We start from the raw sequence: 22,004 nt of genomic DNA on the forward strand, positions 1-22,004 counted from the left end.
ACAAAATGCAACACATGAATAGCAAAATGCAACACATGAATAGCAAAATGCAACACATGAATAACAAAATGCAACACATGGAAAACAAAATGCAACACATGAATGACAAAAAAATATGTCTTACCTTTTCATTTATGTACTGCATTTTGTTATTCATGTGTTGCATTTTGCTATTCATGTGTTGCATTTTGTTATTCATGTGTTGCATTTTGTTTTCCATGTGTTGCATTTTGTTTTCCATGTGTTGCATTTTGCTATCCATGTGTTGCATTTTGTTTTCCATGTGTTGCATTTTGCTATTCATGTGTTGCATTTTGCTATTCATGTGTTGCATTTTGTTATCCATGTGTTGCATTTTGTTATTCATGTGTTGTATTTTGTTTTCCATGTGTTGCATTTAGCTATTCATCTACTGCATTTTGTTCATGTATTGCTTTCCCTGATGGCGCAGTTTACTTCCCATGATTACCCGTAATGTGCGCAGTTGTACGTCGACTTAATGAAATCTGTCCCAAACTGTCGTACAGCAATTATTCTCAATTACTAATGGTAAGCTAGGCACTGGGACTAGTGTAATAACTGTAAATGTATTAAAAAGGAACATGTATAGTGCCTTGGTGTATAAAGCAGAGCATATTTCACAGGCTTGGTAACATGCTCTAACTGTATTTGTATTTAATGTAAAATGTCTATTAAAGAAATATGCATTTAACTTTCTATCTGGAGTTCTATGGGGATCCAGAACTCTCTGTGGGCTGTTGGGTCCCCCAGCCCCCTTCCAGGAAAATGGAATACCCTCCCATGCAGCCTCCTTAGGGGTATGAGGAGGTGCGTGTGGAGCTGGCAGATGCAGAGTGTTTTCTGTGAGCTTCTCGGCAGACAGAACCTCTCTGCCTGAGGATCTTGTCTACCTGTCCATGGAGCCCAGATTCGTGTAGAGGAGGTGGTAAGGTCCCGTGGCAGAATCCTGGAAGTGTTTTGGAGGGAGCTATCCCCCTCCTCCTAGACGTGGTGGCACCTGGGTGTTGACTATCTGCCCATGTGGTCTCAGGCACAGAGGAGTAACCCACTCGCCACTGCACATAAGGGACAATGTTAACTCTCTGTATGTACAGAATATGACCAGCACATGCACTAAGCTTGATTGGTTAAGGGACCCAGGGTGGACTTTTACTCCCTGTTGTATTGTGTATTGAACCAGATAAAAGACTGGCCTGCGTGCTCTGAGTGTGTATATCCTTTGAACATCAGGAAGGACTGTACTTTAACATCTGTATACTGTGATTACTCTGAGCACTTTCAGCAAGGGGGAGTTGTCTTTTTCAAAACATTGAGCAATAAACATCTTGCCTTTAAGACAACTCCTCTGCTGTATCCCGCGACAACTAAAGTACCGCCGAACAATGTTCCATTCTCCGCCTGTCCTGGATTGAGCCCAGTGTCTCCAAGCTAATGCCCTCTACCAGCTACCCATGCAGACTGGTCTATGGTGGTAATTAGTTGACACTATCCAGGAAGTGTTGCAGCTGCGTGTCCATGCACACCCGGAAGTAGGCGGTTCTAGGTGCCGGTGTAGGAGCCTGGGATAAGTGGTTCCAGGTGCCAGTGTAGGAACCTGGGTGGAAATAAGTTTCACAAGTGCCTTTGTAGGAGCTTGGTGATAGCAGCAAGTTACCCTCTCACTATGCAGGGGATGGAGTCAGTAACAGGCAGTTACTGACGGTAAGAGGGAATCTGTAATACTCCAAGATCCAGGCAGATCAAAAGTAATCTGTGATAGCCTGGTAGGACGAGGTTATCCAGTCACAATAGATATATCTCCTCTGGCATGGCCAATCTCTGTGCAACAAACTGGCCTCTCTTCACGTCTGGTTCATCTCCCTCCTAACTTCCTAGCCATGACTGATAGTTGGCTCTCCACATCCGAGATAACTTTTAGCCTGATGTTCTGTGTCACTCACGCACCGACAAGGTGGTGGCGTTTTATTCTTCTCTATCCTGCCTGCAAAGTCATTGCCCCCTCAGCCCTCTCTCTCCTTCTCCTCATTTCAGGTCCACTCAATCCTACTACTCCACCCTATTCATCTTGAAGTTTCTTTCATCTTCCGTCCCTCTGGCCCTGCTGCCCACTTCCCAGACAACTGCCCCATTTTCTCTCTCCTGACCTTCCATCCCTTATCCTGGTGACTCCAATATCCTACTTGACAATCTGACGTATACCTCTGCTCCCAAAAATCCTCTCCCTCTTTTTCCCTTTTTTCGACCTTACTCAATGAACCTCCGCCCATTCCAGCAGTTACATGCAGGATCAAGTCATGTTTGGCTACAGTAAAGGGCCCCATACACCTGAGCCGTGATTCTCCGTTCTGCCGGCCAACCCGCCACATCGATGATCAGGGAAATTCAACATGTTAAAAAAAAAAAAAAAAAACCCTGACTATCCGATTCTAACCATTTTTGGGTCTGGATTGAGAAATCAAGATTTTACAACATGTTGAATATCCACGATCCCCTGGTCCCGACGTCGCAGAACGGGGAATTGCGGCAATCCATTGCAGATGTATGGACTCCTAACTTTCCATTCCCTCACCCTAACCGCCATCTTCTCTTTTTTTCTCCTCTATTAAGAACTGCCTTCCCTCTCTGCAATGATTGTTGTATGCGAACAACCTATAATGTACTTATATGTCACGTTACAATGTATATTCCTAGTACAGCACAGCAGCACTTTGTGGCACCTTATAAATAAAGGTAATTACCATAATAATTATCATTCACATACATCCAGCAATATGTGGCTTTAATATCAGTTCTGTGTTGTCCGCATGACTTCGTGCTTCTCGTTGCTGTAACTACACTAACACAAACCTTAAGGAAAGAGTATTGAGAGCACTTAGTGGAGAGAACAGCCAGGCAGAAAGCTGTGTACAACGTCCGTCCTTTACATTATACTACAGAACATAAACTATAAGAAGGAGCTTGTGTCTCCGGGCCCAGTGTCACAAGTCGCGGTCACGACTTGCTTCCCTCTAGCAATTTACCTCCTTCTGGCAGTCTGGTTCCAGTTCCGTCGGTTGCTAGGCGATCTGGACGCCGCAGGATGTCACATGCTGTCCACAACTTGGCATAATTGGTTCCTTCCCCTTTTTGTACATGCTGGCTTTTTGCCACCTTGCTGACTATAGTGTTCCTGTAGATCCTATCAGCTCAGCCGCACCGTCAGCATTCTGTATGAGCTTGTGGAAGTGTATTCTGGTACTCCAGCGGAATTACCTTGCTCCCGGCTCTCAGCCTCTTCAACGCCTCCCTAGCCGCACCAGCAGCTTCCGTGCTACCACTGGTTCATCAGCTTTCTCAAAAGGCTCCCTCGCTTCCATCATCTCTCAAACCACTCCGCAGGCTTCTCAGCCGCACCAGCTGCCTCCGGCTTTCAAAGCCATATCACAGTACATAGACTTGTGTACCGGCTCTCAAAGCTGCAGTACACTTATTAGTAAACAAACTTGTGTACCGGCTCTCAAAGCCACATCAATTGTGTACTTTTTTTTCTGCTACTGGCTCCGAGCGGCACCATCGGCTCCAAAGCCACTGCACGTGCATACCAACTTCTGCTACCTGCTCCGAAGCCGCACCATAGGCTCGCAAAGCTGCATCAATTGTATACTTCTACAACCGGCTTCAGGCTGCACAATCTGTTCTCAAAGCTGCATCAATTGTGTTCTTTCTTCTGCTACCGGCTCCAAGCCGCACCATCAGCTCTCAAGGCCACATCACTGGTACTCCAAGCCCTGCTAACCAGTTCTTGCTGCACCATCGGTTCCCGGACCGCTCCTTCAGTTCACGAAGTCGTTCCATCGACTCTGAAGCCTACCTGTATCTGTTCCCGTCGTTCCTCTCACCACTGAATCTCATTGTACCTTTGTGTGAATCACTACTACCCCGAGTTTTAAGACCAGGCGGCCGCCTAAGTACCGGTGAACGTGTCTCAGTTCTAGGGGAACAACGGGCGGTTGTTAGTGGCAGAAGACCTCACTAGCCTGGATTCTAGGGGATTCATGCGGAGCAGGCTTTTGGATTCATAACACCCAGTCACAGTATAAAATCTGACCCACATTAGGGGGTACCGTTCCTGGTAGTAATTATACACTGTACCCTTCCTGCCCAGAGATGGTTCATGTTCCAATAAGAGCTGGAGTGGCCACGTAATTTTTGTGCTGGTGTAGGTCACCCTGATTTACCATTTGTTGAAACAGAGCCTATACATGTGTTCTTCTATCAGCAGGAAGGGCGTCGTCCCAGCCAATCAGACATGAAGATCTGGACTCTGCAGAGATACCAGTGAGCAGCCACGGGTCAGACAGGGCAGGAGCCGCAGCGAGAGGTGAGAGCGCTGGGGTAATTGGTGTGAGGCCACGAGACGTTAACACGGTTCTCCTACTTTGGTGTGTGTGTGTGTGTGTATTTGTGTGTGTGTGTGTGTGTATATGTGTATGTATGTATGTGTGTGTGTATGTATGTATGTATATATATATATATATATATATATATATATATATATATATATATATAAACATATACGCAGAACTGTAAATACTGTGCAAAAGTTTCAGGCAGGTGTGAAGAAATGTTAAAAAGTAGGAATGCTTACAAAAATAGAAGTGTTAATAGTTTATTTTTCTTCTTCAGGGTCCATAGGGCTCCACATGTAGACAATGGGTTGTAGGTGGTACTTGGAGGACCGAACAGCAAAAACTTTTCAATCCCAGGATTCTCCGGTCCTTCATCCGATACACTGTCCGCAGCCTAAGGGCAGCTCCGTTTTGTTGGTGTCCGGCAAGAGCGGAGTCACCATTTTGCCCAAGCTTATTTTTTTACATTTATTTTAATTTCTAGTTATTTTACTACTGAACAGCAGCGCGAGACGTCTGCACTGCTGCTCCATCACCCCTCTGCGGCGCTGTGACACCAGCCCACTGCTAGGTACCTCTGGTGGGGCTCTGACCTAGCTATCAGGCTCCCCGGACCTCAGACTGCAGCCCTGAATTCAGGGGACAGAGGATCCCCGCTTTACGCAGTTTTGCCTCCAGTCTCAGGAGACAAAGCGGTGGGGCTGATGTGGACACTGAGTTGCCCAGGACTCCACTAGACCGCCAGGGCATATATATCATTGGCGCAGGGCATATTTTACAGGACAGGGGACCCGGTGGTTAATGTCAGCAAGGGGATAAGGTGCTCTCCCTGAAGCCCCTCCCCCAGCTCATGGCGCCATTCCTCTGCGGTCTTGCTGCTCCTCCCTCACCGTCCGCCCCCTCAGAGACGCGCGGCAGCCATTTTCTGCATTCAGGTCTCTGGGAACGCTGGGTCCAGTCGGCTCCGTCGTGTGCATGCGCTATGGGCCACCATCGACCCTGTTGCGAGCACTCAGCGCTTGCGACCGGGTCTGAATCAGGCCCCGAACCTGCTCCTAGGGCAAAAGAACTAGTATTTAAATGACAGAAGGTAGTTTTACTCGAGTTTCCTCACTCTGACCAGCTATCTGACCATATGAGCGAGGCATGGAATATGCCCAGTAATAGATTTCAGCTGCCTAAACATTTAACTTCCTTTTACCCTCTTCCCGCAACTTATTGCACTAAATGGGTAGTTCCCCCAGCAGTGGATTCCCACGTAACACGTCTGGTAAAGAATGCTACCTTACCCATCCATACTGCAACCTACTTGAAGGAGGCAATGGATAGAAGGATGGAAGCTTGTTTAAAATCTATATACTCGTCCTGCTAGGGCTACGGCCTGGGTGGAAAAAGCCATTGAGAGTTGGGCAGAGGCCCTAGAAGATACATTTCCCTCTGATGCTTCGAGGGAACAGCTGTCCTATATATCTCACATTAGAGATGCAGCCTCCTATTTAGGTGAAGAGCTATGGATACGGCTCTCCTAGCCTTATGTAGTGACCCGCCTTATTGTTTGGCTCTACTCATGGAAGGCAGATTTGGACTCTTAAAAGGGCTCTGGAGTCTCTGCCTTATTCTGGGGATATCCTGTTTTGGACCAGAATTGGACAAAATTGTGACTACCTTGGCATCTTCCAAGACAGCATTCGTGCTCTCTGCATATAATGCAAAGCCTCGGATGTAATTTTTTTGGTCCTTTTCTTCCTTAAGGAAAAGTTAAAGGTCAGTCCTTTCCAAGGCATCGACTAAGGCCTCCCGGCCTTGGACCAAACAGACCTGGGCTACTAGACATCCACCTACCAAATCTGAGGACAAGCCTTCAGCCTGACAAGTTTATCAGGGTGCCCAGGTTTCATATGGAAACCCTCCGCTCTATTATCCTAGCTATGGAGCCTGGGGATTTTATGGTGTCTCTGGACATTCAAGGTGCTTACCTACATGTACCTATAGCGCCTTCTCATCAACAATATCTCCAGTTTGCTATACTACAGCAGCACTACCAATTTCAGGCTCTGCCGCTTGGCCTATCAACGGCCCCTCGGGTCTTTAACAGATCACGGCAGTTATGATGGCCTATCTTCATCGTCGATGGATCAGACTACTTCCATACTTGTATGATCTCTTGCTGTTGGCTAGCTCCCCAGAAATTCTTCACAGCCATCTGCAGGTAACCACTGCCTTTCTACAAACGCACGGTTGGATGAGCAACTAAAAAAAGTCTTCCCTGACACCTTCTCAAAGAATGGTACATTTGGGAGCCCTCCTGGACTCTCCGATTCCGAGAATCTTCCTAACAGCATACAAGATCTCAATAATATAGCACCAAGTGCGCAGACTGCTGCTCAGTCGCCGAGAGTCAATTCACTCTGCAATGCACACCTTGGGATCCATGGTGTCCACCTTCGACATGGTGGAGTTTGCTCAGATTTACTCCAGGCCCTGACAACACCTGATCCTCTCCTGGTGGAACGGGCTACCCCATCTGCTCATAGCCCAGACAATGGCCTCCACCTGTCCCTAGCCTGATGGCTACAGACAACATCCCATTTAGACAAGGGTTGCCCCTTTTGGATGCCAGGTTGGGTGCAGTGACTGGCCAGCACTCCTTCCAGTACCGCTGGACACCAATCGAAGCAGTATTACCAATCAACATCCTGGAATTACAAGGGACCCCAGCGTGGCTTTCATGGACACATTATCTGTGAAGTGCGTATCTCTTCCCTCCAATTTCCCTGCTTCTTCGAGTTCTTGGAAAGTTCAAGCAGGAAGGGGAAACAGTCCTGTTGATGGCTCTGGCTTAGCTCAGACTTGGCCCAGGCAAAGTCTCCATAGACGTTCCTCCTCAACTTCCTCTACAAGTAGACCTGTTGTCTCAGGGTCCATGTCTACATCCGGACCTAGCCTGTCTGTCTTTAATGGCTTGGCTTCTGAGACATCCCTCCTAACGGCTCTGTGGTCCAGACCATGCTCAGAACACATAAACCAGCCTCAGCCAGAATTTATCACCGAATATGTCATACATGTTTCCAGTGGTGTGCTCCCAGAAACTATGACCCACAAGTTTTTAAGGTTTCTAGAATTCTTGCCTTTCTTCAGGCTGGATTAGATCTAGGGCTCCGCCTAGCATCTCTGAAAGTGCACGTCTCTGTCCATCTGTTTCCAGTGCAGATTTGCTCCTCTACCGGATGTTCACACCTTCCTGCAAGGTGTTCTACGTATACAACCTCCCTTGGCCTCCTGTGGCTCCATGGGATTTGTCAGTGGTGCTCCACGCACTTCAGGAACCTCCATTCGAACCCCTGGAATCAGTGGATGTCAAGTAGCTCACTGCGAAGACTCTGTTTCTTCTGGCTATAACATCTGCCTGTAGGGTATCTGATTTAGGGCGCTTTCATGTTGCTCCCCCTTTTCAATCTTTCATCAGGACAGGGCTGTTCTTAGAATGTGCCCGGGCTTCCTTCCCAAGGTGGTTTCTTGTTTCCACCTTAATGAGGAAATTGTGATTCCGGCCTTTCAATCACCAGACCTCTCGGCAGGCGAGGCCACTTTGGATATGGTCTGTGCTCTGAGGATCTACATGGACCGTACTAGTTCCATCAGGAAATCTGACTCCCTCTTTGTCCTATATGGATTCCACAAGAAAGGAGGGATGGCCAGCTGACAAACAGACTCTGGCTAGATGGATTCGCATAAACAAAGAATAGATTAACTGTGTTGGGACATAGGGTGACTATATATATATATATATATATATATATATATATATATATATTTAAAATAGTATGTAATGTATTGCACCTTTAAAATGAAGGTTATTGATGGATAATAGACAATTGACGTATCTCATATTGCCTCATAAATGTATCTATTTTGGCACACATGGTATGTAAAACATTTAATATAGCTGATCAGACTCCTATAAAAAAGTTTGTATCCCAATAGCCAGATACAACTTGAAACACAAAAATGCCAACATATGTAAACAATTCCAGACTGTGGTAATAAAAAATTCACGTGATGGATACCATGTCCGAGAGTATACTGATACTTTGGAGATTCTTTGATTACCAGAAATAGGTGTCTGTAGTTAATTTGCAGCTCTCCCTATAGATGTTGGAATGTTTAATGTAGGTTCAATTTTTCCTGTCACGGTGATTGAAAAAATTCTTTGGTAATTAGCAAAAACTCAATCAGTATATAGCATTCCAGACGTATTTTTAAGGATAAGTCCAGTCATAACTTCCAATGTGAATACCTTTACTGATCAATATGTAACAGTCCCGTATATGGCACTTCTATGAGTGAGGTATAAATCAGTGTTATCACTAGCTATCTATAACCAGTATTGTACCTGTAGGTGGATCAACACGGCACAGAGGAATATCTGGATATACTGGGATAATGCAATCATCGGCAGCTCCCGTCTCTGTACAGCCGATGGGCGTTGGATGATGGCATATGGTGCCCGGCAGTCAAATGGCAGCTTTTGGCGGCTCCGTGGTTAAAGCTGGTCTCCGTCCTTGCAGTGATCCTGACGGATCAGCTAGTTATTGCTAGGTTAACAGATGGCTCCCGTCTCCGTGTTGCTGGCAGCGTGGTATACCAGCTGGAGGTGGTCGGCAGTCAGGTGGCCACGTGTACTCACTCCGTTATAGTGGCCTGCCTCTGTCTCAGCAGTGTCCTAGCAATACGGAGTAACAAGCCAGTATATTAGATAGCAGTCAGCGGCTTCTTGTATCAGAGCAGCTGATGGATTCGCATGACTATCTCACAGACTTCACGCAGACTGGCCTTCCTGTGCCGGCTACAGTATCTGCTCATTCTACTCGCTCTGTGGGTCCCTCGCGGGCAGCCCAGTGTGGCACCTCTGCCGTACAGCTTTGCAAGACGGCCACGTGGTATTCTGTGCACACCTTTCTTAGGTTTTATGCCTTTCATACATTTGCCTCTCAGGATGCTTCCTTCAGGCGGCATGTTCTCTCCGCTCGGGGCGTTCCTGCCCTTGAACAACTGCTTTGGGACATCCCCATTGTCTCCCCTGCAGAGCCCTATGGACTCTGAAGAAGAAAAGGAGAGTTATGGTAAAACATACCTTGTTAACTCTTTCTTCGAAGTCCATAGGGGCCTCAGGTCACCCGCCCTGATGCACCTGGTTTCTATGGGTTTCTTCCCTTGGTCACTTGTTCCCTTCTCTGTGAGAGTGTGATTCTTCAGTGTACCAGTCCTTCTCTCCTATCCTCCTCCTGCCTTGGGCTTGTTAACAAAAACTGAGTTGCCCTCAGGCTGCGGTCGGGGTATAGGAGGAAGGACCGGAGCATCCTGGGATTGAAAAGCTTTGCTGTTTTTGTCCGTTACTCCAAGTCCCACCTACACCTCGTTGTCTCCCCTGTGGACCCTATGGACTTTGAAGAAAGAGAGTTAACAAGGGTAAGTTTTACCATAACTCTCCTTTTATCAATTAGCTAAATGCAAACTGAATGAACATAAGAGAAATCTAAATCATGTCAGTATTTGGTGTGACCACCCTTTGCCTTCAAAACAGCATCAATTCTTCATGGATGGATGAGTTTGGTATCCTGTTTTCACTGAACATGCTGTTATGGGTGGGAAATAAATGAAAACATTTTTGATATTACCTATGGAGAGTGCTCATACTTTCTTCTGCATATGGTTGAAGTCACATTCCTGTGTTATGGTGTGTGATGGTTCTGTGTAGCACCCCAGTTTTATGGGATTTTTTGTACGTACTTGACTGCGGACAGTTTTTTGTAATACATACAGTACCAGTCAAAAGTTTGGACACACCTTCTCATTGAATGGTTTTTGTTTATTTAAATTATTTTCAACATAGATTTATATTGAAGACATGAAAACTATGAAAGATCACATATGGGATTTATGTTGTAAACAAAAAAAGTGAGGAATCTAAAATATAAAACATATTTTAAAGTAGCCCCCTTTTGCTTGGATGACAGCTTTGCACACTCTTGGCATTCTCTCAGTCAGCGCCATGAGGTATCTCCTGTAATGGTTCCATCAGTCTTGAAGGAATTCCCAGAGGTGCTGAGCACTTGTTGGCTGCTTTTCCTTCACTCTGCCGTCCAACTCATCCCAAACTAGCTGAAATGAGTTTAGGTCGGGGGATTGTGGAGGCCAGGTCATCTGACGCAGCGCTCCATCACTTTCCTTCTTGGTCAAGTAGCCCTTACATAGCCTGGAGGTGTGTTTGGGGTCATTGTCTTGTTGAAAAACAAATGATGGTCGCAGTAAGCGCAAACCAGATGGGATGGCATGGCGCTGCAGAATGCTGTGGTAGCCATGCTGGTTAAGTGTGCCTTGAATTTTGAATTAATCACCAACAGTGTCACCATCAAAACACCCCCACACCATCACACCTCCTCCTCCTCCTCCACCTCCTCCTCCATGCTTCACAGTGGGAACCACACATGCAGAAACCATCTGCTCACCTTCTCTGCGTCTCACAAAGACACGGTGGTTGGAACGAAAAATCTCAAATGTGGACTCAGACCAAAGTACAGATTTCCACTGGTCTAATATCCATTCCTTGTGTTTCTTGGCCCAAACAATTCTCTTCTTCTTGTTGTTCATCCTTAGTAGTGGCTTCTTCGCAGCAATACGACCATGAAGGCCTGATTCACGCAGTCTCCTCTGAACAGTTGATGTTGAGATTTGTCTGCTACTTGAACTCTGTGAATACTTATGTGGTCTCTAATCTGAGGTGCTGTTAAGTAGCGGTTTCTGAGGCTGGTAACTCTAATGAATGTATCCTCTGTAGCAGAGGTAACTCTTGGTCTTCCTTTCCTGGGGCGGTCCTCATGAGAGCCAGTTTCATCATAGTGTTTGATGGTTTTTGCAACTGCGCTTGAGGATACATTCAAAGTTCTTGAAATTTTCCTGACCTTCATGTCTTAAAGTAATTATGGACTGTCGTTTCTCTTTATTGAGTTGAGTGGTTGGTGCCATAATATGGATTACAACAGTAGTCAAATAGTGGTGTCCACTGTGTACTATCCCTACCTCTGCACAACACAACTGATGGTCTCAAACACATTAAGAAGGCAAGTAATTCCATACATTGACTCTTGACAAAGCACATCTGTTAATTCAAAACCATTCCAGGAGACTACCTCGTGAAGCTGATTGAGAGAATGCCTAGAGTGTGCAAAGCTGTCATGAAAGCAAAAAGGGGCTACTTTGAGGAAACTAAAATATAAAACATATATTTTGATTTGTTTAACACTTCTTTGTTTACAACATAATTCCATATGTGTTCTTTCATAATTTTGATGTCCTCAGTATTAATCTTTTATGTTGAAAATAATTGAAATAAACAAAAACCATTGAATGAGAAGGTGGATTCAAACTTTTGACTGGCACTGTGTGTGTGTGTGTGTGTGTGTTATATATAAAAAGCACTAATCCACGGCACTCACCATTCCTAGTTTTGGGGTGCAACATGGTATGCGACCACATTCTTTAAATATAAACCACAAGGGCTCTGCACTCACCATAATAACTAATTATATATATATATATATATATATATATATATATATATATAATTTATTTATTACAAAAAACTGTCTGCACTCCCGTACATATAAAGGAAAGAGGACACTGCTTGTGGGAGCTTACATTGTAAGGGGAGGGGCTGGCAGACAGGGGTGACACAGATGGGGTAGACAGGGAGGAATGAGCATGTAGTAGTGGGTTAGGATGAGAGCTAGATGGGCTTTGATGAAGTAGTGGGTTTTGAGAGAGATGGAGAGTCTGAAGGGAGAGAGTTCCAGAGGTAGGGAGCAGCACAGGCAGCCTTTGAGGTGGGAGGAAGTAATCAGTTGGCAGGATAGGTGGCATTTGTTGCGTGAAATGGGCAGGTGGGAGTGTAAAGGGAGATAAGGTCAGAGATGTAAGTAGGAGAGGATTGGGTGAGGTCTTTGTAAGTGACTGTGAGGAGTATGAATTGGGTTCTTTAGGGGAAGGGGAGCCAGTTTTAGGGCTTGTAGGAGAGGGCAGGCAGATGTACAATGTTTGGAGAGGAAGATAAGCTGAGCAGCAGCATTGAGGATGGATTGGAGAGGAGAGAGGTGGGAGTCAGGGAGGCCAGATAAGAGGAGGTTACAGTAGTCCAATCTGGAGATGACAGGACTGTGAAAGGTGCTGAATGTGTGGTATGAAGGAGAGGGAGAAGTCCAGCTTAACTCCAAGACAGCGCACTTTGGGGCTAGATGAGATCGTTGTGCTTCCAATAGATAAATAAATTGTGGGAAGTGGTTATGTGGGAGGGTGGGAAGATGATCAGCTCAGTCTTGAGCTGGGCATCCACTATACAATTTTCTGTGAGATATCTGTCCAGTGTGGCTGGTTGGAATGAAAACCTGGTAATGTATGGGAGCAAATGACAGTCGATCATATGGTTTTAAACACTGAAAAAAAGGACAAAAAAAATTGTTCAAATTGCTTAAATTTGTGTGTTTTTAAACAATTTGTCTGAACAACCATTTTTGGCTATTTTCCAGTGTTTGTGAGCAAATGGACGATTGTCATTGGCTCCCATACATGCCCAGGTTTTCATTCCAACCAGCCAGATTGGACAGATATCTGACAGAAAATTGTATAGTGGATGCCCAGCTTTAGACATGTTAAGTGTGCTGAAACATCCAGGAAGAAATAGCAGAGAGACAATTGGAGATACGAGTGAGGACAGAGGGGGAGAGGTCAGGGGAGAAGAGGTAGATCTGTGTGTCATCAGTATAGAGATGATATTGGAGGCCAGTAGAGCTGATGAGCTCACCTAAAGAGGACGAATAGAAATAGTCCCAGCACAGAACCTTGGGGAAGATCTAATGTTAGTAGAAGTGGAGGGGAAATTGAGTCATGAGAGGAAACTGAGATAGAGTGGTCAGAGAGGTAGGACAGCCAGGAGAGACAAGCATCATGCAGACCGAGGGAGTGAAGGATCTGCAGAAGGAGAAGATTGTCCACAGTGTTAAAGGCAGCAGAGTGGTCAAGAAAAATTAGCAGAGAGTAGTGTCCCTTGGATTTGGCAGCACAGAGGTCGTAGCTGTCTTTCGTGAGGGCAGTTTCTGTGGAGTGGCAAGAACGAAAGCTGGACTGAAATGGGTTTAGCAGGGAGTGGGCGGAGAGCAAGGCAGTAAGGCAGTTGTTAGAGAATCTGCTCAAGGGGATTGTAGGCAAAATTGGAAGAAATAGATAGATCAGGAATTAGAGAGAGTATCAGGTTCAAGGGTGGGATTTTTAAGAATGGGGGAGACCAGAACATCCTTAAATGCAGAGGGGGACGGTGCTTGATGTGGGGGAGAGATCGCAGAGATGGACTAGGTGGGGACAGGCAACAGGAGAGAGGTAGCGGAGGAGGCAGGATGGCATAGGGTCAAGGATAAGGTGGAAACAGAGGAGAACTGGATGACTTCATCTCTAGATACTGGGGAGAAAGAGTTGGTAAGATGAATGGGGAGGGGTTATCTGGGAAAGGGAGGGTGCGGTGCTGAGGTTCTGGTGGTATGAGTTGTCCTAAAGTATGAAGTCAATTTTATATGTGAAGTGGATGGCAGTGTTAGTGAGGAAATGGACGATTGTCATTGGCTCCCATACATTACCAGGTTTTCATTCCAACCAGCCAGATTGGACAGATATCTGACAGAAAATTGTATAGTGGATGCCCAGCTTTAGACATGTTAAGTTTGCTGAGACATCCAGGAAGAGACAGCAGAGAGACAGTCGGAGATACGAGTGAGGAGAGAAGTGGAGAGGTCAGGGGAAGAGAGGTAGATCTGAGTGTCATCAGTATAGAGATGATATTGGAGGCCAGTAGAGCGGATGAGCTCACCTAAAGAGGGAGAATAGATATAGGGCAGAAAGTGGGGAGGGGCCCTTACCACCCTTTGCGGATGGGGATCAGAGGAGGAAATTGAAAGTGCCAAAGAGATGATGGGGGTTTGAGCATTAGGAGGAGATAAGGTTTATGAAATAGGACTGTCTAACGAGAGAAGGCAGCACTGTAGGTTTAGATCATAAATTTGAAATGGAGGAAGTCTGCCTTAGAACGTAATTTCCTCCACTGACACTCAGCGGTTCGTAAACACTTTTGCAGGTATCTGGTGCATTTGGAATGGCAAGGTTGAGCTGTGGGTCTGTGCAAGTGAGTAGCAGTCTAGAACAGATGTAAGGGAGACAATATAAAGGGAAATGGTTTGGTCAGGACAGGAGAATGAGAGAATAGAGCAGAAAAGTGAGTCAAGAAGGGAGGATAAGGATATAGGCCCTCATTCAGAGCCGTACGCTCTGAGCAGAGCGCACGCTCTGAATGAGGGCCGGGCTCCATTTTCATGGAGCGTCCTCCTGGACGCTCGTATAGCTGTGGGTCACCACCCACAGGCTATACGAGCGTGCTTTGTGATGGCCGCGATGGTCGAGACCATCGCGACCATCGAAATTGCGAGCCGGAGCCTGCGGTTGAGGTTTTCAACCGCAAGCTCCGGAGTGATTTTGGCTCTATCAGAGCCAAAATCACTCCCACTGACATCACTAGTGATGTCAGTGGCCCGGCTTCTGACGGTAGGCGTTCCCGTGGGAACGCCCCCGTCAGGGAGGCACGCCCCCGGCACGCCCACCAAAGGGGGCGTGCCGTCAATCAACATTGACAGCACGCCCCCTTTGATCGGACACAACGAGCGAAGGACTTTCCTTCGCTCGTCGCGTCTGGCGCATGCGCACGACGGAGCTCCCTCCGTCGTGCGCATGCTCAGTGCATAACATCGACCCACTTGCGAGCGGACAGCCGCTCGCGAGTGGGTCTGAATCAGGCCCATAGTGTTGAAAGCCTCAAGGTAACGATAAGTTAAGAGAGAAGATGGGAAATGTGGAATTGGTGAAATTAGAAATATTAAAAATATCACAATGGTGAGTGAAGAACAGATCCAGTGAGAATCCACTCACATGGGTGGGTCAGAAGGTCCATTGAGAGGTGATTTGGGCCCGTGGTCACATAAATAGGTTCGGATACATAGTCTGTGCACAGGGCACACAGTGACATTGGTGTGATAGGCGTGGCACCATGCATGTGGCCGGTAAGGGGTGGGGGAGAGATGAGCTTTGTGCCTGCTGTCAGATGAATAGGTTAGGATACATAGCAGTCTGTGAACAGGGCACACAGTTAGATTTGTGTGATTGGCGTGGCACCATGTGCGTGACCAGTAAGGGGTGGGGGGAGAGGTGCTGTGTGCCTGCAGTCACATAGGTGACATAGCAGTTTGTGCACATGGCACACAGTGACAGTGGTGTGATAGGCGTGGCACCATGCATGTGGCCGGTAAGGGGTGGGGGAGAGAGGAGCTATGTGCCTGCTGTCAGATGAATAGGTTAGGATACATAGCAGTCTGTGCACAGGGCACACAGTTATAGTTGTGTGATAGGCGTGGCACCATGCACGTGGCCGGTAAGGGTTGGGGGGGGGGAGAGGAGCTTTGTGCCTGCAGTCACATAAATAGGTTAGGATACATAGCAGTCTGTGCACAGAGCACTCAGTGATGTGGCACCATGCGCGTGGCCAGTAAGATGTGGGAGAGGAGCTGTGTGTCTGCAGTCACATAGGATACATAGCAGTCTGTGCACAGGGCACACCATGACATTGTCGAGATAGGCGTGGCACCATGCACGTGGCCTGTAAGGGGTGGGGGAATATTATCTGTGTGTCTGCAGTCACATAGGATACATAGCAGTCTATGCACAGGGCACACCGTGACATTAGTGAGGTAGGCATGGCACCATACATGTGGCCGGTAAGGGGTGGGGTGAGAGGAGCTTTGTACCTTTAGTCACATTAATAGTATACATAGCAGTCTGAGCACTGGGCACATAATTACATTAGTGAGATAGGTGTGGCACCATGCATGTGGCCGGTAAGGGGTGGGCGGGAGAGGAGCTTTGTGCCTGCCATCACATAAATAGGTTAGGATACATAGCAGTCTGTGCACAGGGCACACAGTGACATTGGTGAGAAATTCGTGGCACCATGCATGTGGTCGGTAAGGGGTGGGGGAAGAGGAACTGTGTGCCTGCTGTCACATAGTATACATAGCAGTCTGTGCACAGGGCACACCGTGACATTGGTGAGATAGGTGTGGCACCATGCATATGTGACTGGTAAGGGGTGGGGGAGAGGAGCTTTGTACTTCAATCACATAAATAGGGTACATAGCTGTCTGAGCACAGGGCACACAGTGACATTGGTGTGATAGGCGTGGCACCATGAATGTGGCCGGTAAGGGATGGGGGAATATGAGCTGTGTGTTTGCAGTCACATAGGATACATAGAAGTCTTTGCACAGGGGACACCATGACATTAGTGAGGTAGGCATGGCACCATACATGTGGCCGGTAAGGAGTGGGGGGGGAAGAGGAGCTTTGTATCTGCAGTCACATAAATAGGACACATATCAGTCTGCACAGAACACACCGTGACATTGGTGAGAAAGGCGTGGCACCATACATGTGGCTGGTAAGGAGTGGGGGGAGAGGAGCTTTGTAACTGCAGTCACATAAATAGGATACATAGCAGTCTGTGCACAGGGCACACAGGGACATTGGTGAAATAGGCGTGGCACCATGCACATGGCCGGTAACGAGTGGGTGGGAGAGGAGCTTTGTGTCTGCCATCATATAAATAGGTTAGTGTACATAGCAGTCCTTGCACAGGGCACACAGTGAAATTGGTGTGATAGGCGTGGCACCATGCGCATGGCTGGTAAGGAGTGGGGGGAGAGGTGTTGTGTGTCTGCAGTCACATAGGATACATAGCAGTCTGTACACAGGGCATATCGTAACATTGGTGAGATAGGCGTGGCACCATGCACGTGGCCGGTAAGGGGTGGGGAAAAGAGGAGCTGTCTTCCTGCAGTCACATAGGATACATAGCAGTCTGCACAGGGCACACAGTCACATTGGTGTGATAATCGTGGCGCCATACGCTTGGCCGGTAAGGGGTGGGGGGAGAGGTACTGTGTGCCTGCAGTCACATAGCATACATAGCAGTCTGTGCACAGACAGGGCACACAGTGACATTGGTGAAATAAGCGTGGAACCATGCATGTGGCCAGTAAGGGGTGGGTGGGAGAGGAGGTTTGTGCCTGCCATCACATAAATAGGTTAGGATACATAGTCTGTGCACAGGGCACACAGTGACATTGGTGTGATAGACGTGGCACCATGCACGTGGCCGGAAAGTGTTGGGGGGCAAGAGGAGCTTTGTGCCTGCGTTTACATAAATAGGTTAGGATACATAGCAGTCTGTCCACAGATCACACAGTGAGATAGATGTGGCCCCATGTGCGTGGCCAGTAAGAGGTAGGGGTGGTGCTGTGTGTCTGCAGTCACGTAGGATACATAGCAGTCTGCACAGGGCACACAGTGACATTGGTGTTATGGGCGTGGCACCATCCTTTTGACCGGTAAGGGGTGGGGGAGAAGAGCTTTGTGCCTGCAGTCACATAAATAGGATACATATCAGTATGTGCACAGGGCACACTGTGACATTGGTGAGAAAAGCATGGCACTATGCATGTGACTGGTAAGGGGTGGGTGGGAGAGGAGCTTTCTGCCTGCAGTAACATAAATAGGTCTATATACATAGGAGTCTGTGCACAGGGCACACAGTGACATTGATGTGATAGGCGTGGCACCATGCGTGTGGCCGGTAAGGGGTGGGGGGAGAGGTGCTGTGTGCCTGCAGTCACATAGGATACATAGCAGTCTGTGCACAGGGCACACAGTGACATTGGTATGATAGGAGTGGCACCATGCATGTGGCCAGTAAGGGGTGGGTGGGAGAGCAGCTTTGTGCCTGCAGTCACATAAATAGCAGTCTGTGCGCAGGGCACATAATTTCATTAGTTAGATAGGTGTGGCACCATGCACATGGCCGGTAAGGGGTGAGTGGGGGAGGAGCATTGTGCCTGCCATCACATAAATATGTTAGGATACATAGCAATCTGTCCACAGGGCACACAGTGACATTGGTGAGAAATTCGTGGCACCATGCATGTGGCCGGTAAGGGGTGGGGGAAGAGGAACTGTGTGCCTGCAGTCACATAGTATACATAGCAGTCTGTGCACAGGGCACACCGTGACATTGGTGAGATAGGTGTGGCACCATGCATATGTGGCTGGTAAGGGGTGGGGGAGAGGTGCTTTGTACTTCAATAACATAAATAGGGTACATAGCAGTCTGTGCACAGGGCACACAGTGACATTGGTGAAATAGGCGTGGCACCATGCACATGGCCGGTAAGGGGTGGGTGGGAGAGCAGCTTTGTGCCTGCAGTCACATAAATAGCAGTCTGTGCGCAGGGCACATAATTTCATTAGTTAGATAAGTGTGGCACCATGCACGTGGCCGGTAAGGGGTGAGTGGGGAAGGAGCATTGTGCCTGTCATCACATAAATAGCAGTCTGTGCACAGGGCACACAGTGACATTGGTGTGATAGGCGTGGCACCATGCGCTTGGCCAGTACGGGGAGGAGGAATAGGTGCTGTGTGCCTGCAGTCACATAGGATACATAGCAGTCTGTGCACAGGGCACATAGTGACATTGGTGAGATGGGCGTGGCACCATGCATGTGGTCGGTGAGGGGAAAGGAGCTTTTTGCCTGCAGTCACAAAAATAGGATACATAGCAGTCTGAGCACAGGGCACACAGTGTCATTGGTGTGATAGGCGTGGCACCATGCACTTGGCAAGTAAGGGGTGGGGGAGAGGTGCTTTGTGCCTGCAGTCACATAAATAGCAGTCTGTGTACAGAGCACATAATTACATTAGTGAGATAGGTGTGGCACCATGCATGTGGCCAGTAAGGGGTGGGGGAGAGGAGTTTTGTGTCTGCAGTCTTAAAATTAGGTTAGGATACATAGCAGTCTGTGCACAGGGCTCACAGTGACATTGGTGTGATAGGCGTGGCACCATGCACATGGCCGGTAAGGGGTGGGTGGGAGAGCAGCTTTGTGCCTGCAGTCACATAAATAGCAGTCTGTGCGCAGGGCACATAATTTCATTAGTTAGATAAGTGTGGCACCATGCACGTGGCCGGTAAGGGGTGAGTGGGGAAGGAGCATTGTGCCTGTCATCACATAAATAGCAGTCTGTGCACAGGGCACACAGTGACATTGGTGTGATAGGCGTGGCACCATGCGCTTGGCCAGTACGGGGAGGAGGGATAGGTGCTGTGTGCCTGCAGTCACATAGGATACATAGCAGTCTGTGCACAGGGCACATAGTAACATTGGTGAGATGGGCGTGGCACCATGCATGTGGTCGGTGAGGGGACAGGAGCTTTTTGCCTGCAGTCACAAAAATAGGATACATAGCAGTCTGAGCACAGGGCACACAGTGTCATTGGTGTGATAGGCGTGGCACCATGCACTTGGCAAGTAAGGGGTGGGGGAGAGGTGCTTTGTGCCTGCAGTCACATAAATAGCAGTCTGTGTACAGAGCACATAATTACATTAGTGAGATAGGTGTGGCACCATGCATGTGGCCAGTAAGGGGTGGGGGAGAGGAGTTTTGTGTCTGCAGTCTTAAAATTAGGTTAGGATACATAGCAGTCTGTGCACAGGGCTCACAGTGACATTGGTGTGATAGGCGTGGCACCACGCACGTGGCCGGTAAGTTGTGGGGGGCAAGAGGAGCTTTGTGCCTGCATTTACATAAATAGGTTGGGATACATAGCAGTCTGTCCACAGAGCACACAGTGAGATAGACGTGGCACCATGTGCATGGCCAATAAGAGGTGGGGGAGGTGCTGTGTGCCTACAGTCACATAGGATACATAGCCAGTCTGTGCACAGGGCATACAGTGAAATTGTTGAAATAGACGTGGCAGGTAAGGGGGGTGGGGGAGAAGAGCTTTGTGCCTGCAGTCACATAAATAGGATTCATTTCTGTCTGCACAGGACACACCGTGACATTGGTGAGAAAAGCATGGCACTATGCATGTGACTGGTAAGGGGTTGGTGGGAGAGGAGCTTTCTGCCTGCGGTAACATAAATAGGTCTGTATACATAGCAGTCTGTGCACAGGGCACATAGTGTCATTGGTGTGATAGGCGTGGCACCATGCATGTGGCCAGTAAGGGGTGGGGGAAGAGGAGTTTTGTGTCTGCAGTCTTATAAATAGGTTAGGATACATAGCAGTATGTGCACAGGGCACACCTTGACATTGGTGAGAAAGGCGTGGGACTATACATGTGGCCGGTAAGGGGTGGGTGGGAGAGGAGCTTTCTCCCTGCAGTAGCATAAATAGGTCTGTATACATAGCAGTCTGTGCACAGGGCACACAGTGACATTGGTGTGATAGGCGTGGCACCACGCACATGGCCGGTAAGTGTTGGAGGGGAGAGGAGCTTTGTGTCTGCATTCACATAAATAGGTTAGGACACAAAGCAGTCTGTACAAAGAGCACACAGTGAGATAGACGTGGCACCATGCGCATGGCCAGTAAGAGGTGGGGGAGGTGCTGTGTGCCTGCAGTCACATAGGATACATAGCCAGTCTGTGCACAGGGCACACATTGACATTGGTTTGATAGGCGATGCACCATAAACGTGGCCAGTATGTTTTGGGGGAATATGAGCTGTGTGTCTGCCGTCACTTAGGATACATAGCAGTCTACACAGAGCACACGGTGACATTGGTGTTATGGGCGTGGCACCATGAATGTGGCCGGTAAGCGGTGGGGGGAGAGGAGTTTTGTGTCTGCTGTCATATAAAAAGGTTAGGATACATAGCCAATCTGTGCACAGGGCACAAAGTGACATTGGTGAAATAGGCGTGGCACCATGCATGTGGCAGGTAAGGGGAGGGGGGAGAAAAGCTTTGTGCCTGCAGTTACATAAATAGGATACATATCAGTCTGCACAGGGCACACAGTGACATTGGTGAGAAAGGCGTGGCACCATGCATGTGGCTGGTAAGGTTTGGGGGAAGAGGAACTGTGTGCCTGCAGTCACATAGTATACATAACAGTCTGTGCACAGGGCACACAGTGACATTGGTGAGATAGGCGTGGCACCATACACTTGGCCAGTAAGAGGTGGGGGAGGTGCTGTGTGCCTGCAGTCACATAGGATACATAGCCAGTCTGTACATAGAGCACACATTGACATTGGTGAAATAGGAATGCCACCATGCACATGGCTGGTAAGGGTTGAGTGGGAGAGGAGCTTTATGTCTTCAGTCACATAAATAGGTTAGGATACATAGCAGTCTGTGCACAGGGCACATAGTGACATTGGTGAGATGGGGGTGGCACCATGCACGTGACCGGTAAGTGGTGGAGGAGAGAGGAGCTTTGCGCCTGCATTCACATAAATAGGTTAGGACACATAGCAGTCTGTGCAAAGAGCACACAGTGAGATAGACGTGGCATCATGCACGTGGCAAGTAAGAGGTGGGGGAGGTGCTGTGTGCCTGCAGTCACATAGGATACATAGCAGTCTGTGCACAGAGTACACATTGACA

General features: G+C 47.9%; 1 protein-coding gene across 3 annotated transcripts in view; it reads left to right on the plus strand.

Moving 5' to 3' along the window:
- The window catches only part of LOC148453893 (uncharacterized), a 110,510-nt gene that overhangs the window by 75,764 nt on the left and 12,742 nt on the right, over positions 1-22,004 (plus strand). For 2 of the 3 annotated variants that reach the window (XM_088461551.1, XM_088461553.1), the window contains one exon: positions 4,280-4,381. In XM_088461551.1, the coding sequence (XP_088317677.1) occupies positions 4,280-4,381 (102 nt within the window). The remainder of the gene's footprint in view (positions 1-4,279; positions 4,382-22,004) is intronic. The other variant, XM_088461552.1, reaches the window with a different exon arrangement.

Source organism: Taudactylus pleione, unplaced genomic scaffold (genome assembly GCF_031769625.1).
Source record: "Taudactylus pleione unplaced genomic scaffold, aTauple2 ptg001066l, whole genome shotgun sequence".
NCBI lineage: Eukaryota > Metazoa > Chordata > Amphibia > Anura > Myobatrachidae > Taudactylus > Taudactylus pleione.